This window comes from Acromyrmex echinatior, chromosome 9, assembly GCF_024713525.1.
Source record: "Acromyrmex echinatior isolate Ae372 chromosome 9, ASM2471352v2, whole genome shotgun sequence".
Classification (NCBI taxonomy): Eukaryota; Metazoa; Arthropoda; class Insecta; order Hymenoptera; family Formicidae; genus Acromyrmex; species Acromyrmex echinatior.
The window spans coordinates 7,416,802-7,434,961 of NC_141860.1; the positions used below are offsets into that span (position 1 = coordinate 7,416,802).

Sequence of the window (18,160 nt, forward strand, 5' to 3'; positions counted from 1 at the left end):
CAAGTTGTTCTATACAAAAGAAATCAGGCAAGAAAATTATAAATCCTTTGATTAAATCTTAAAAGAGAAGAAGAAATTTTTATTCATTAATAACATTGCATACGATAGTACAATTGCAATAATAAAAAAAAATGGTGCGTGTGTATGTGTGGGTCTGAATTAAATAAACTCTTTTTCAGCGGACTGAACTTTTGCGCGAACATTTTAAAAGCCGATGTTGAATGGCTCTAGGCCATTTAATTTCAAATGGTTGAGGCAACTCTGTGTTCGCTCAGCCGTTGTATCTCGCGAACTCGAAACGCACTAATAACGTTAACGGGAGGGAAAAAAGTCACGACAGCGAGGAGTTTTGTTCGCTAGTGTTGCAAAAAAGTTAGATTCTCCTGCATCTGCCGAGTACGTACATACGTAAATGTGAAGGAGGATACACCAGAAGTACTCGTAATAAAAATGATAGATAGTGCATGCGGTGTGCATATTACGTTGCAAGAAATTGCAGTGCCGAGTGCATAAGAACGAAAAATTGCGTGAGAATTAATTGCTACGCCATTTACAGCTCGCTATCGTCAAAGTTTAATCAACTTTAGTTGATGCTGAAGAAAACTTATACATGTTTTGAGATTAAAATCATATAATTAGAACAGAATCAATTAATTTATGCTTGGTTTATGTTTGGTCTTAATCCTAAAATCCTAAAATCTTAAAATCCTAAAATTCCGCCAATAAAGCTGCCAGTTCTAATTAGTTCTAATTGAAATCTGTATTTCATTGGCTGAATTTTAGGATTTTATGGTTAAGAGTGTTAAGCACCGAAGCATAAACCAGGCATTAGTTCTAACTGAATAAACTAATTCTATTGATAATGATTAATTAAAGAAATATGGATGTACATACATTATTAAAAATATTTTAGTCATTTTATTAATTTTCACGTAAATTATTATTATTCTCTCTCGTGTAATAAAAATTTTTTTAAATAATAAATATTATCGATGAGACGTTAGTATAATAAATTATCGGCGGACTGCAGTGACAATTAGCATACACTTCCTTTTCATATCACGTTATTAATTCTGTTATCAATTAAATGATCAGTTATTAGTAATCTCACAATATATTATACTCTTTCGTAGTTGTTATGATAATCATTATAAATAATGTTTACACCGTTAACTAACGATCAATATTACATCGTCGTGGTCTATTTGCTTCTGCGCACTCGCTGTACTTCCATCTAGTATTACATGTAAAACCACATTAATGTTAATTAATGAATATGTTACGCTGATTAAGTTTAATAAACATTTATTTAATTATATATATTATCGTTATTCGCGTCTCTCTTTTTTCAAAGATCTGTCGATAGAGTAAATTAAAATAAATCAATGTTTCTATTTATTCTTCAGGAATTGTCCCATTATAGGAACGGAAGACGCACTAAGATCCGATTAATTGTAGAAAAAAACAAGAGAAATTTTTTAAGATAAAATTTTAGAAACATATAATGGAAGATCAAATCTCGGTGAACTATTCGTTTTTTGCGACGTAAGTGTATCGAAGTTCGATGTGGCTGCCACTGGTTGACAACGGATTGTATCGTCGAAATATCATCTTAACAATATACTTTAGTTTATTTTCTCAACCGTGATACGAGCACAAATCGACAGTAACTTTTGAACAGCGATGATAGCGATCTCCTGGTATTGCTGGAAATGCAATTCGAGCACTTGCTCCGGACACTCTAATTCACTTCGTATCATAGGGAGCAAGAATAAAAGCGGACAAAGAGGATGAAGGGCATAAAGCTGCACAGTGCGTGGCATTGTGTAACGTGTATGTACGAGCCAATGTGCGTGCGTGCACGATGGCCCGCCACGGAGCTCTATATCCGGTCTAGCTTCCGCTTCTCTCTGTCGGCTGCCAACAATATCATCTCTCAAATCTTTCGAGTTCGTCCTAATCCGATTCACGAACTCGTGATACAAAGACGAAGGATCTCGTCCGCATTAGAATCGAGCGCGACTAATTTACGTCAAAACTCGAAAATGCAAGATTAACTTTGAAAAAAAAAATGAAGAGAGATGCGTACAATTCTAGATGTAATAAATATAGACTGCACATTCCCTGATCTTAGCATCTGTCTTGTTAAAAAGAATCTTATTAGCATCTTTTTTCAATTTGATATTTTATAAAGAAAAAGAGAAAAAGAACGATATGATTCAAGTTATCTCATTCTTTCTAAATCAAAATGACAATTTCAGAAATGTGTAGTCTATTCTTATTATTATGTAAGTCTATGCGTAAGAAAATGGAGAGTAACATGAAGATCTTAAGGTTTGTTGACTTTTTCTAACTTCTGTGATGGCGTAAAAAGAATGGTGTATTTTTTCAAATTCACTAAAGCCTTAGTCATCATTTATAAAAATTAAAAACTGTTAAATAAATTGAAATTTATATAATATTTATTAAAGACGTATTAATTTCATCTTGCCCTTATGTGAATAAGATGATTTTCAGTAGTGGATAAGATTACAAAAAGTTAAGTTAAAAATGTACTTTTTTACGATTAAAAAGATTTATTTCATCATAATAAACACTTGTTATATTATTAATAAACACTCGTTATATTATTTTGGTATTATGATATAAAAACGCAATTAAAGAAAAATAAAAATAAAGAAGATTAATAAATTACATATGATAAGATTTACTTACATAAATAACCAATAATGAAGAACAGATTTAACATAGTTATTTATATTGACAAATATAACCTGCACACAAATATCTCGTCATCTTGCTCATCACTGAAAAGCATCTTACCCTCAGTCATTGTACTTATTTATTCATTTAATAAAAATGTTATAATACGAAAAATGAAAAATATTAGTATGTTATTTGATACATTTTTTACAGCTATATTATGATTTTATAAAAAAAGTGAAAGTATTTGCTATAATTACATCATCTCTCATAAATTAAAAAATTATATATATGTGTATCTAAAACATATTTATTACTATATTATTTACTTTTGTAGATATATTAAAATCAAACTACAAAAGATGATTTGTTATTATCTAAAGCCTTTAATGAATTCAACTCGTCATCTGTTATGAGCTTAGAAAAATTAATAATTCGTCATCTTATTTTTCTTTCTCAATTTTCCACGTACTTTTCGGTACATTAAATAATCATCTTCTCGCGAGGCGGAAATTTCACGTATTCCATCATGGAATACATCACTCGTTGCGAAGTCCTTCTCCAGGATGTCGATGACCGGCAAAGGACGATCAATTCTTAAAACAAATGGTCCGATCGTCCCAGTTCGCGTCTCGCGGTCGCGCGAAAAAATGAGATACTCGCGCCTCACGACCTATCTCCTGAAATATTCATTCTTCCGGTTACTTCGAAAGCCCCTTGGCATCTCCACGCGGCTCACGTATCGTGTTTCCGTGCATAAGAGATACACATGTCCAGCGGTCGGGACAAACCACCAGGGATCAAAATGCGTCCATGTCGCAAGCAATATAATGTCAATAATTGTCGTCAGCCAAGATTTCCTGTCGATTAATCGACAGCATTCAAATTAGACGATGGCGCATCGGTAATACAAAAATCATCATTATCGGAAGAAATATAATAGAAAAAAAGCAGCAGAAAGTTTCCACCTTACTATGCACTCTATTTTTCGTTCGAAAACCTCTGTTCCCATTCGATACGATTTACGATCGGAAACAAGAAAGTCTCATCATTTTGCGTCATGTCAAAATTTCTCCTACTTTTTATTTCCACTCTTTATAAGGAAATTTTTGCACTTTATGGGGGAAATATAGAGCGACGTCGTTTTCAGATACGTTTGATATTTCAAATGGGTTACGAGATCGTGATGGACGTAAAAATGGTCGGACGTGTTTTCCGACATCTCGGCGACTCAAAGTTAGACGTCCGTTTTAACGTCGAGCACCCAAGAGCAAAATATAAGATATAAACGAGAGTAACGATACGAATGAAAAAGAAAGAAAAAGAGAGAAACAAAAAAGTAAAAGAGACGAACAAACGATAGATAGATATCAAAGAAGTGACTCGTAGAGACGATGCTTGCCGACACGGTATGCCCAACTCTCGTGCTCGTTTTCCTTTCCAGAAAATAAGAGAGAAGTCGGAGAGAATTGAGGAAGCGAGAGGAATGGTGGAATATTCTGGGTCCCGGAGAAGAATACCGTCAAGACACGTATACGGTACACAGAGGGTGGAACGGGGAAAAAGCGGTGGTGAGATAGAAGCACAAAGAGTGGAAAGGAAAGTGGAGAAGGAGACGCTGCTTCCTGTCCTGGGTACCGCTTATTAATATACCTTTCGAGCCACGCGAATTGTGGCTGGTATCTTGGCAATTGCAGCATCGTGATCCTGCAGGAGATCCCGTGGATTGTCATTCTTACCATGAAGTATGATACAGTAGTTAATGCGACGGCGGATGGTGGTTATGCGACGTTATAATAACAGTAGGTAAATGGGATTTTAAATTAGACACTCGCGTTCGTCCATCCTTTTCGTATTATTTCATAGTAATTCTTCTTTCTAATTAATTTCTGTTCATAAGAGCGTAGATTTCGAATACAGAGATTTTAAAAAGCTATTTGTTTTGCTCATAAATTCTCTCTCTCTCTCTCTCTCTCTCTCTCTCTCTCTCTCTCGGGATCCACAGAGAAAAATGCATTTTCAGAGTTTAATTAAAAATATAATGAATAATATAAAAGTAATATTGAATAAAATTAATAACATAATTAAAAATATAAAAAATATCTACACTTTTAATATTAAAAAACCATAGAGTTAAAAAGTTACAGAAAAATTTTTTAAATATATATTTGTATTATCAGAAATGTTGTATTTGTCTTTTATATGGACCATTGGGAGCGATTTCGATTATAGAATACAAAATTAAAATTAAAATGTAATATTAAATTGATAAAATCAGCGGCGAATAATTACAAGCTGAAACCAGCAATCTCTTTATAATTTGTCACTATATAACAGTTAATTATTAAAAGGTAGTATAATAATGCAATAAAATTGATTAAAAATTTAATTAAAAATAGAGACTGAGAATATATTACGTTCTCACAAAAACTAAAATAATTATTTTACATAACCAAACAAAAATAATATCTGCAATGTGTAAACTCATTGGTTATTTATATTTTCATTACATAAAGTGTCTCATACGTTTTGAAACAATATTAAAATACTGCAATATCAGATAATAAATAACCATCAGAAGATCATTATTGTTATTTTCTTTTTAATTTTTCAAAATATACATTCGCAAATAATTAATTTAAAAATTCAAACGTGCTTTTTATGAATTGACTATGAAATATTCATTGAATATTTATCGCTCGGTTGTAATATTGACATGATTTTAAATCGTACTCTTCTAGAACACTCATGAATTCTTCTTTAACGAAATGATTATCTTTTACAGACGTAAATTTTTCGGCGAGAGAGTGTGAGATCGGCACGGCTCAGGCACACACGAACGAACGCAGGTCCGAGGGTTGGCTCCGGCGGCGCGGTGCGGCGCGGTGCGATACGATGCGTCGCGACGCTCGGCGCCACGGCCTCCCTCAGTCAGCCCTGCGCCGTACGGGCGACGACCACGAGGGAAGAGGAAGCGCCGCCGCTTCTCGCCGTCGCGCGAGCCGACGCGACGCGACGACGAGCGCCCGTCCGTCCGTCGAGAGCTTTAGTCCGCGTCCGCACGTCGACTGAAACACGCGACCTACGTCCACCCGGTCCACCCGGTGTTGTGTGTGCGACTTCCCTCCTTCCTCTTATCGTTCAAACTCTTATCGTCTTGAAGGAACGGCCAATTCTATCGGATAATAGAGTCTCTTCGTTCCCTTACTATTCTCCTTTTCTCTCTCTCTCTCTCTCTCTCTTTCTCTCTCTTATTATCTCTTGTCGTCTTACTCGTGTCAGTTATCTGATAGTACTACTTCTCCTGCTCCTTCGACAGATGCTTCGCGATCCTTTCTAAGATATATGGAAGGGAGGATGTTTCGAGCGCGTGGAAGGAAAATTAAGACCGCCGGAAATTCGGGATGTAATATCCGGCGGCCCTAGTTACACGTAGTGTACGCCAGTCGGCTTTCCTGCCTTCAAAGTTGCAGCAGCTTCAATACAAACCGGAGTAACAAAGAACGCTCACTTTTGGATTCGACGATTTCGACTTTGATCGAAGAATCAGCTCAATAAAGGTGCGTTTCCGAGGAATTTTATTGTTTTATTATTCGGGTTAAAAGATAAAAGAATCACTGGGCGATTATGTATATATAATCGGTTTCAGGAGTTTAAGAAAGTTTAAGAACTCTTTTGAATTATCCAAATTGGATGCAGCATTAATAATTCTGAACATTCTCTTAGAAATAAAAACTATTTTAACATTACAAGAAAAATATTTTTGTTATTTTAAAATTTGTAAATTTTTATCTCATGAAACTAAAATGATACAAAATTATTTGTGTATACATCATACATAATCTTCAGTAATTTTTTTAGAAATGTCTGTAAAAATTATTTGTAGGATAAATCGGGATAATTTGGATAATAGAAATTTTTAAATTATATAAAAACTGAGGTTGCATAGTATATTCAATTAAACATACAAAACACATTATTGCACTGTAGCGTATAAATGTTTTATACATTTGATTGAAGGTAAAATACTGCAACCTCAATCTTTTATACAATATAAAATTTATAGAAATACATATTTTATTCTTTCTTATAAATTTAAAAATTAACTTTCAATTCATTAATTTTCTTATCATCAAGTAAGCAAATCATTCATAAATAAATAACATTTTCATTTACATACTTTAAATATTTTAGATTTATATACTAACTTTCCCAAAAAAGAAAAAATAATTTCGACCATATAATTATTTAAGGCCGCAAGAAGTTGAAATGTACCAACGTTTTCAAAATACCACGAAAAGTTATCTCCGACACGGTAGAAGATTACACAGAAATCTTAAGAGTAAAGTCGCTTATTATTATCCTGGAAAAAAAACTTATGAATGAATCATACTACCAATCCAAGAAATTTTAAATTTAATAAGGCAAGAGTCTCGTTGCTGTAAGGGTCGCAACAAGTTTAAATTCACCATGGCATCTCTCTTGAAGAGATATCGCGGAAGTTGCTTGCCCGACAATGGTTACAAGAATATTCTCTCTCATTCTCTCTTTCTGCATTCGCTATTTCCACGCACTCCTAGACAACTCCTGTACGTTAGAGGGTGATTCTCCATTCACCCCGTGCAACACGATGCGATGCGACACGACGCGACGCGGAGAGCCTTGCCTCAAACTTTTCCGTAATGAGATTTCCCGGGGAACGAAGAGGGATTACAGCGTGGAGAGACTTTTTGCTCGTGTCGCCCGCGTGCGCATCGCTACGGTCCCATACATCAAACTGTCGACCGGGGATGTTGCATATGATACGTACGGCTCCGTTAAGCGCCTTTATTACTCGTGGCGAGGCCAAGGGAAATGCGTATCGACGAGTGAAATTTTTTCCGCAAGCTTTTCGCGCGTTTAGCGAATTAATCGATGTTATTCCAGTCCTCAATTATAGCTAAAACTAATGACTCAACATCGTTGATCGAGTACTGAGAGATTACACTATATTGAAAAAAATGATTAAATCAAGTAATAATTCTGGTTGGATTAAACAATAATTCTGGTTGGATTAAATAACAATTCTGATGGAAAATGAACAAAATTTTCTAGATAAATCTACTAGAATTCTAGTTGAGATAACTAGAAATATTATACCAACTAGAGAATACTGGTAATCTCAACTAAAATTCTATGTAATAAATTTAATCAGAAAATTCTGATTCGTCCAGTTTCCAGAAAATCAGAAACCAGAAATTTTATTAATATAGTATCTTGATTTTGAAGTGCGTTAACGAAGCTGACATTAATTTAATTAATGCTATTTGCAATAACCAATTTTAGAAATTTTTCAAGAGTACTTATTTACATTTCTTCGGTTTTTTAATTTCTTCTCCATTCGGAGAAAAGCTAGCTTATTAAAGTTCTCGGAGGGCTTTCCGTGTGCACATGCTCGTTCGCTCCTTGCTGTCGCTTAAATACGAGTTCACATGTGCGATTGTCCCTCACGAGTTTACGTTAACTTCCGTACGTCGGGCATGTGCCGACTGCCGACTGTTTATTTGCCACGATAATTATCGCGGGAGTTTTATAAAGTCCGGAAACGAGCTTGCACGCGCGTGACTGCACTCACGGCGGCACGGCTTGTTACAAAACTACTCGTCGAACTTACAAAAGGGAACGCGCGTCCCCATCCGGAGCAACGGCAACGGGATTTAACGAGCGCACTTTCCATACCGTATAAACGTGCGCGGAAAAAGCGCGTTTGTAACAACGAGCCACACTTGCGAAATGTTCCGGCGAACTTTTACGCGAAAACTCATACGACGCGCGAACGTCATAACTTGCCCCGTTTTTTTTCACGCTTTTATTTCTCGCGCGACATGTCACTGCCACTATAATTCCGAAATTAAATATGGAGAACCTAGAATTTGCTCTTGTTAGTTGCAATTTATCGAGCTGTCAAGCGATTAAAAATCGCGATACTTTGTCATTTTCAATGTTTACGTTCGCGACGTCGGTATTTTAATTCTATTAACGCATATTTCATTTTCCAAGATTATAATGTCGAATTAAGTATGTTCACTGTAATATATCACTTTAATTCCGTAAAGCACATTTACAAAGAGAATTTTCTAAAATAATGTTTTCTACGTAAATGTCTTTTTTGTTAATTTAAATTTATTACAGCTTCATCTTTCTAGAAATGTAAGGTAAATATATTAATTAATGGACATGAACCAATTGTTGGGCAAAACATTGTTGATAAAACATTTCAAATATTAAGTTTTTAATGATATTTCAAATAAATTTGTTATTAAACTTTATAAATAATAAATTTATTTAAAATTGTACATTAAACATTTAATATTTAAAATTTTGTACTATGTCTAATATGGTTGTCCATTAACTATCCATTAACTGGAACATTTATCTTATTTATTATATTAAATTTTTACTATAATACATGGAAAGAAAGGTTTTGCTGAAATATCTAAAAATTTAGCTAGATACGGATCTGAAAACAATTTTCTTTACACCATTAAAATAATTATGTAGGACGCTTAAACCGGTTGCTAAAATGTTAAAACTTTTTGTAACATTGTTTAAAAATCACTTTAAGTGTTCTACATAATTATTTTAATGGTCTAACAAAATTACTTTCAGGTCTGTATTTAGTTAAATTTTTAGATACTTCAGCATTTTTTTTGTGTATTAATATATTTTATGTATTTCCAGTATCTGTATTTTCGTCACTTAACCCAGTCAAATTGTTTCAGTAATTAAAATGTTCGTTATTTGATAATACTGAATCCTACGGATTTTTTCGCGAGAATCGCATCAAAGATCGATTTCTACGATGTGTCCAGTGTCAATGCTGAAGAGGTTAATCTACGTTTTTACGGGTTTTACGTTTCTTCGATGTCACCTCTCGTCCACAAGTTTCCGCGCCGCGATTTAATTAAACTCTCTCCGACCTGCCATCGAAAAATCGATGCTGTCGTCGTGGATTTTACTAGCGGTTCCGCGAGACTCCGAACGAAGCAATTCCGGCGAGACCGGTCGAGTCGATTTAGCTCGTTCGTGCAGAAATCCGTGCCCGAACTAGTCAGCCGGTCCCGAAAAGTTGCGGATCGCAGGGAAAATTCACAGTGACAGCAACGACAGCAACAAGGAATTGCTCTGAACTTATTCAATTGAACTAGTTCACGATAGAACAGAGTACTTTGTCTGTGAGAGCGATCGATATTAACTCTTTAACACTATGAATAAATATGAAAGTATCACCGAAAGAAAAAAGACGCGTCAGAGTAGAATACCTGGCACCGAAGAGACAAAAAAAACTTGGAAAATGCTAAACAAAAATTAAGTAGGTTAACGCAATTAAGTTTGGCAACTGTAATAACTGTTGCTTCACTTAGATTTTTTTTCTTCGCCCACGTGAAAACAATCTCAGCGACATAATAATTATAATTCTCAGTAGTTATCATTACGCAGTCATAGTAATAGCGATAGTTTATTTTACTATCAGAAATATATGACTGTTGTAAAGGTATATTAAGATATCAAAATAACCCATCGCTCATGATCTGTCTCGCTGCACGATCTGTCGCATTTTGCATGGCGCGTTATGTCAGAATAACGAGAACTTGGGATTACACTATGCTTTAGTGAGTAATCTATGACCACTCGGCCAGGAACGAGAAACGAGAGCAGGTTAAACTCTCGAGGGATAGCTCTAAGCCGGGAATGTCACGGTGAAAAATTGTTACATCAACGGATGAATGGGCCCGGAGAGAAAGAAAAAGAGAGAAAGAGAGGAGGATGGAGAGAAGCGCGAAGTCAAAAGTTACAAAGAAACGCACTCGTATACATCCGTCGAATGTCGTTCTTCATGAACTCGTATTTCTTGCTTAATTCTACGAAAAATTCTTCCACGGGAATGCATGTTGCACGTTTTTACGATAAACGTTTGTTTAATAGATTTATTTAAACCTTATGACGCGAGATCCGCAGATTTCCATGAATATAGAAGCTCGCTTCCGCTTCATCCACCGGGAGCAGTAAAATGTTTATCACCTGGAGTTTCCCACACCTCGACCAATACTAGTTAACGTTTCAACACCTCTCTCGTGAATTCGAAAAATCCACCAACCTCTTGTTCACCTCGTTGATGACGTTGATACTGGTAACGAGTCTGTCGAAAATATCGATTCACAGTTATATGTACTATTTCAAATTTTGCAATCTTTTTTCAGATATATATATATATAATACATAGAGACCAGAAGATCAAATAAAGAGTGAACGAAATTAATTGTATTTAATGCCAATTGATATTGACGTAACCGGAAAATTTCCATTTCCACGTTTAACCTCGTTCGTTTCGCTTATCCTGCACGTTTAACCTATTACATCTCTTTACGGTGTATACCGGGTGACCTGAAAATCTTTGCGAGAGGCAGCTCTTGGGCGACTCACGGCCTGTTATTAAACGGAGCTTAAACGGAACTTGACTCAACGTCATCTGGTACAATCGTAAAGCAAACTTATCGCGCGTCCTCTAGGCACCTCGGAGACCCGTATTACGAGGTCGGACAGGAATTAGATTCAAAATTCGAGGAAACTGCGGAAAGCACGAGTGAGTCTGTGCGAAGTGCGTTCGGCTTTGTCTTGGAGAACGCGAAAAGGGCGTCTTCGCACCTTCGCTGGAAATACATATAAATCATGACTCGATTAATCTTCCGGACTTAATGCGACTGCAGGCTCTACGGGCTGATTCAGAGACATCTCTGTACTCGTACTTTTTTTTCACTGGATTCATTCGCCATTTTCTTCTAATGACTATTCTACTTTGTATTTCTCTCATTTTTACCTTGGATTTCTAAGATTTTTTTTATTATCAAGCTTAGTACACCCTGAGTCATTTTTATTCTACGCATTTTTTTTCTTTAAACATTTTTTTTCTTTTTACCAGGAACACTTGATTAAATAACCTCTATTTCTCTTTCTATTCTTTCTTTTTTTTAATACACAACTTTATAAATATTTTCTAAAGATGTTAAAGTACAATATATGCAAAACTTAATAATTTTTATATATGCTTGTAAAAATTAATCCGGGACGCGAGCGACCTAGAACTGGAAAATCATCATATGTATTAAGAGCTAAATGTAAATCCTACATCTTTCTGCATAATATTAAATATAATATTAAGAAAATAGCACATTTTTCGATCCAAATTCCGCTAAAATGGGAAAGGCGGATTCTTTGATGGAACTATTGTCGATCTTTTGTTGAAGGAAGTGGAAGGTGGAAATTCTTCTCGCTATTTTCTGTAAGTCGAATGATGTTTGCACAGTATGCGACGCGTTTATTACCCAAGAGTAGAGGAGACACGGCGCAAATTTTCCATTCTTAAATTAGGTCGCGCATTCTGTGACTAACGCACGGCCGACGACGACGACGACGACGACGACGACGACGACGACGACGACGACGACGACGACGACGACGACGACGAGGACGACGACGACGACGACGTTTCTCATGAATTGCAAATTCCTATGTTGTTTTTCTCATCTTTACGGCTTCACCAACTCCTCTTCCTCTCATCCCCCCACTCGTCTACTTTAGTCAGTTTGCGTTGCGTTCGTTTTGTTTTGTCAGGAAATAAAACGTACGTCTCCACTGACAATTTCTCAAATGGCTTCGCTATGTCGAATGATTGGCATATCATTACGTATACGACATATTATTAAAATATTGCGTTAATTAAAAGACTATTTTTCTAATAGTAACGATAGGATCTTTTTGTATATCTTCCGAAAAGAATTCTAGATACAATATAAATGCATTATTTAATTAAAGTTAATCGTAATTATTTTTTAATGTTACTTAAAAAAAAAATTAGTTGCAATGCAAAATACATTTTATTTGCGAATGCTATCACCAATCTTACGTACCTCGTTCTAGTTTCCTGTTCTCGTATCTTATGGGACCCGCCCCTTAAGATCTAAATAAATTATATCTATTTATCTCAGGTCGTCCTTAGGGAATCTATGGTAGAAGGAAATTCATCCATCTACAGCGTCTATCCATCTATCTACCAATTTATCAACCTGCCGCGCTTTTTGCAGTAGTCGTTAATTTAAGTCACGAGATCGAACGGCAAATCTAACGGCCGTTGATTTACGGAGAGCACGCTTTTTTGGTGCGGTAATGGATCCGACCGTAATTCGCAACGACATGCACTCGAATTTAATCGGACAGATTTCTTCGAAAGTCTGAAAAGCACGAACGACATTCGTGGTAGAATGAACGACAGCTCCACACAGATAGTCTGGCAGGATTCTCGCTCCCTCCTTGACGTTCGCCACGTTCCGCAATTTCGTCCGAATATTCGCGAGAGAATTCGGATTTAATTGACCTAATTCAGAATTAAGCTTTGCTGTGTTTCATGAATGCTTCGTTTATAGTAAAAGGCGATGCTTTCAATCTCGATGACATATAAATGTTAGTTTCTTTCCTATGGAAAACAATAACATATAGCACAAACACGAAGTCCGTTTAATCTTCAAAATTCACTGACAATTAATATTTCTCTTTTGCTGTTTGTTTATCTGCAGTTTGTGCACATTTATATTTTCAAAATAAAACAAATATATACGTTGAGTTTAAAGAAATAAGAATGTATGCTTAAAAAGGATAAATCCATTCGCTGGATTATCTAGCACAGTTATTTTTAATTATATTTTTTTTCCAGGTCTCTAGAGTACTCGCTGCCAAACACACCGACAAGTAGTACAAGACACGTTGCCAAATTTCTCTACGTGACAACTATCGCCGTCATCACTTCAAATTTGTTCCTCTTACAAAAGCTTTAGAATGAGCTAACAAAGCCACGACGTAACTTCATCACTACAATTACCAGATTTCTAACGAGATTTCCGTGAAGAATCTCGTGAGGTTGAAAATACAGAGGAGTTTACTTCGCGAGGAGGTGAAGAAGGACACAATGAAGAGACTTGTCTTCAACGGGACGAAGTGATCTTCGAAGAAAGCGAAGAAGCGAAGAGAATTCGAAGCTTTGGGTTAGATCGGGCGAATCGGGCCGGCGACGGGCCCGATCGGTGTGATGGTCTCGGGGTGGTGCCCGTGTGTGCCACTGGGGCGTCGGCAATCGCCGGCCCAGCAGCAACAGCAACAGCAACAACAACCGCCGTCGTCGTCCAGGGCGCCGTTCACCGTCAGCGGCGCGACCGATCGTGCGGACATGGTGCAGATGTTCTACTATGAGAACCGTGGCAAGTGTTGCAAGAAGTTGCTCAGATACAATGGATACCCGAATAAGGTTAGATAGTTTGCCATCACAATTTTATTTTGCGATACAGAAAATTCAATCTGCTTATTGTTAATTACGCTTCATTATATCCTTTAAAAATTTGCTATTGAGTTTGTTTAAAATAAAATTCGTAAATTTCAATAAAATATATTAAAATGTATTATTAGACAACGTTAAAAAAAATCCTTTTATTTAATTTCTTATTTAATTTTTATGGAATTAACATTTTTTATAATGATTTTGATATTATATTTCTTTAACGATAATCAATTTAATAAAACACAGCTGATGATGTTTCGTATTGTATTTGAGTGCATTAAAAAAAATTGGGATTTTATAATTAACATATTGCAAAAATTCTTTTGCGAATATTGGCAAATCGCGTTCTTTGAAGACGCGTCGAAGTGAATCTTAAAGTGCTCTATCTCTCTGCGAAGGAGAGCATTAATTATTTGACGAGCGTCTTGATGAGCTTTCTCTAGAAAGGCACTTAAACTATTCTCCCGAGTAGTTCCTCTCGAAGACTTAATGTGCACGTCCTAGTAACCCGTTCATATTACTATACATACATATATGGGAGAATCCAGATATAGTATAATTAAGTTCAAGTTTCATGGAGCGTTAATTTTGAAAAAATATGATTTATTTTTGATCGATTTAAAAAAAAATCGATAGAAATATCTCTTCTTAATCTCCATCTTATTCAATTACAGACTTGAAAGTTATACTAATCCTTACGTTCCTTACGTTTTAATATTTCAAAAATATTGAACAGTTATAATTTCGTCAAAACATCAAAAATATTCTAACAATGATAATTTTGTAAATATTTTATAGAAAATTGTTTAAGTAGAAAACAGAAAATATTAGTCTGCAAAGAATACACGATTAGAATTTTTTTATATTATTCCTTACTTTGATAATTTTTTTAAATCGTATTAACATGTAAGAAAATACAACCTTCATGAAAATGATACCATTCATTCAATCGCTTGGTCTTTCCGTCGATTATCGACTTTTCCGTCCGCTTTTCTTAATTGGATGTGATTTTAATCACATTTGTGAGAAGCAATCGTTCTGATAGCATTATATCGGAATCTCTTCGATAATTGACCTAACTAGGTATAAATCTACCCACATATCCATTTATCTATCTAATGAAACTAATTCTCCATCTATCTATCCATTTATCCGTATAATTAAACCGTTTATCTATTGCTCGATTACATCGAATTTCCTGACTGAAAGACACTTTTAAAACGTTTGATTGTTACGTATAAACTGAATTTTCCAATGGACATGACGTTAATTATTAACTATATCTTATATCTAGTGTTATTATTAATATTATTTTTACTAGGTCTAATAACAATAAATATACATATAGTTATTATTTATTTATAAAATATATTAAATTATAATTTATATAAAAAAAATCATTAAATATTCAAACATATATTATAAATAAATTCTCGATTTATCTGAACACACAAATTTATCTCGTTCAAGTTCTCTATGTTCGGTTTAACGGTCGATTTAAAAGATTTAGACAAAATGTGACGATAAAAGTTTAGCGAAACGAATGTGAGCCAATGAACATTTCACGCTCTATGGCAAGTCCAAGATCTCGGGGACCCTAAAGTGCACTGCAAAAGCGAGATAGATAGAGGAATGAAAGAAAGAGAGAAGGAGAAGGAGATAGCTATTCCAAGTTCACCGCAGAGATGGCCGAAGTTTCCGAATGCCACCTGGGAAATAAATCGATTCGATATCTGAATAGCCATTACGCAGACGTGGCTTTGCGGAATAAAGAAAGCATAGTAAAGTGGTCGGTGAGAGGGAAAGGAGGCGAATCTCCTCGGAGAAGAAACGAAGGAAGGACCTTATCCGGGAACTAGACTAATATTACAAGTTGAGAAACTACGGCTGGAATTTTCTTTCAATAACCAAGTTATTATTCATCATGATCATTTATTACAAAGTCGGCTTATTCGTGTCATCTTCCATTCTTGCTTCGTATTATTTTTTCGCCAATTCTTTGTAGCTACGCGTAAAGAGGTTCCCTCTCTTCAAACAATATGGATAAATTGGATTTTTTTACTGCCTTAGGAAGAAAATAATAGCCAGCTAGTAAAAGAAGGAATTTTGGTAGTTATCTGTCGATCGTTGGTTAGGTTTGGTTTATTACAGGAAACAATTCGCGATGCTTATCATTTGTCGGAAATTTCAATTGTCTGATAACGGAAGCGCTGCGCAGCGCCGCGCAGCGCCAGCTCTTCGCGTGGCTTTCAGACGGATTTCCTATTTTCTCGCTCGCTCATTTTCTCGAAATATGCTTTCTCCTTCCGATATATCTTACGCATCAATCTTAGACATTACGCGGATGCTCGAAAATGGAGAATCTAAGAGTTATCCCAGAGCCAGAAATATGAGAACGCGGTAAGTTCCCATTTCGCTAAGATATTCTTCCCAAATTCCGAATGCCGTTCTTGCAGTATTTCGAAGACAAAGTATAAGTGGATTCCTGAGATATTGCCTTATATTTAGGTTTTATAGCTCACTATTGTTACACTCGTAATTGTTTTCGACGATAGAGATACGGTTGTTTGTTATAATGTTAATTTAAGGTTTTTTAAAAATTTAAAAGATCTAATAGTTTTGGTAACACGTGATGTACTTTTATTTATGAAATATCTGATTACGAGAGTTATCTCACTGAACCAACATAGATTATTACTTCGACTAACATAATATTATCTTATGTCTCAACAATTGATTCACTAACTTCCTCATAACTGTTCTCTCTCGTAACGTAAATCTTAGCGTAAAACAATGTAATTCCAACAATAGTCGTAGGGCTAATAATAATTCTAGACCATAGGTATCGACGCAATGTTCTTTTCCTCGTCAATATGTCATTGACGATAATGCCGCAGTTATTTTTACGCGCCCTTCGATACTTTAATGCGAGTTAAAACGTAGGAGGTATCTCTGTGATCACAGAGAAGAAAATGTTAGGGTCAATTGATAATTTATGAGAACAGAGAGTAAAATTTCTGAGAAAATTATTGAATAAGAAGAGATTTTATAGAAATTGCCTGTGAAATTATCTTTTTCTTTTGAAATAATAATTAACAAATTTAATAGAAGCGATATCACATGACGTCTCACCAAATATTAAATAGTTGTATGAAAATGTAAAGGCTATATATTGTACTTAAATATATTTTTAACATTTGTTCAATTTTATCTCTCTCTCTTTACATATTTTTAAATTAAACTTTCAAGATTTTTTTTCATTAAAATTTGGAATCAACAAAACTCTTTCTTAGAAGTAAAACAGCTATGTATTCTAAAAAACTTTTTATGCACTTTTTCAAAGAGTAAACATAAAAAGATTTCAGTTAGTGACTCGTATAATGTTGGCATAACCGAAGCAAAAACTTGTACCTTTGGGTCTGATCGAAGGGGGAAATGATTCGCGAAGAAAGAAAGTGGCACGTAGGGATGCGTCGCTGATTTTAATCCATCATGCTCGACGTGCTGGTGATTAACGAGGGTGTCGCGCTGGTTCTCTGGGGGTTTGCGACTTAACGCGCGCTGACATGTGTTTCGTTAGTGGCGATGTCTGCGGCATCGACTTTACCGAGAAGGTATCCTCGCGACGTCTATCGTGGTCTGATTAATCGCCTCACCTCACCCGTTCTGCGGATGATCAATGTACATTTCGCGGGCAATAAGCGAAAGTACAATCGTACTCTCTCGCATTGCCTGACATTCAAACAACGATAATTAACGACAGTTTGCGGATAGTCTTCGTGATAGTTATTTCGCTCCTTAGTATTGTCTTTTTTTCGTGTATCTATAATGTATAATTTTTAAAGAAAAGAGATAGGTAGATATAAATATTGCCTATTATTGAGTGCTTTTGGATAAAAATCCTCTCAAGCGCTAAGACAAGATACCTGTATCAGTACAAACTAATTGTTGTTTACAATATATAGTGATTTTTATACAAAAAAAAACTAATAAAAAATGATAATAATAAAAATAATAATAAATAGAGAGAGAGAGAGAGGGGGGGGGGGAAAGAGAACAAATGACTGGAGATAATACTGTGAAATGGAGTAA

General features: G+C 35.3%; 1 protein-coding gene across 1 annotated transcript in view; it reads left to right on the forward strand.

The window, feature by feature from the left end:
- Window positions 1–5,314: 5,314 nt before the first annotated feature.
- LOC105147216 (uncharacterized) overlaps window positions 5,315–18,160 on the forward strand; it is a 49,670-nt gene continuing 36,824 nt past the window's right edge. The window contains exons 1-3 of the mRNA XM_011058087.2: window positions 5,315–5,812; window positions 6,023–6,263; window positions 13,451–14,038. Of these exons, the coding sequence (XP_011056389.1) occupies window positions 13,823–14,038 (216 nt within the window). The 5' untranslated portion in view covers window positions 5,315–5,812; window positions 6,023–6,263; window positions 13,451–13,822. The remainder of the gene's footprint in view (window positions 5,813–6,022; window positions 6,264–13,450; window positions 14,039–18,160) is intronic.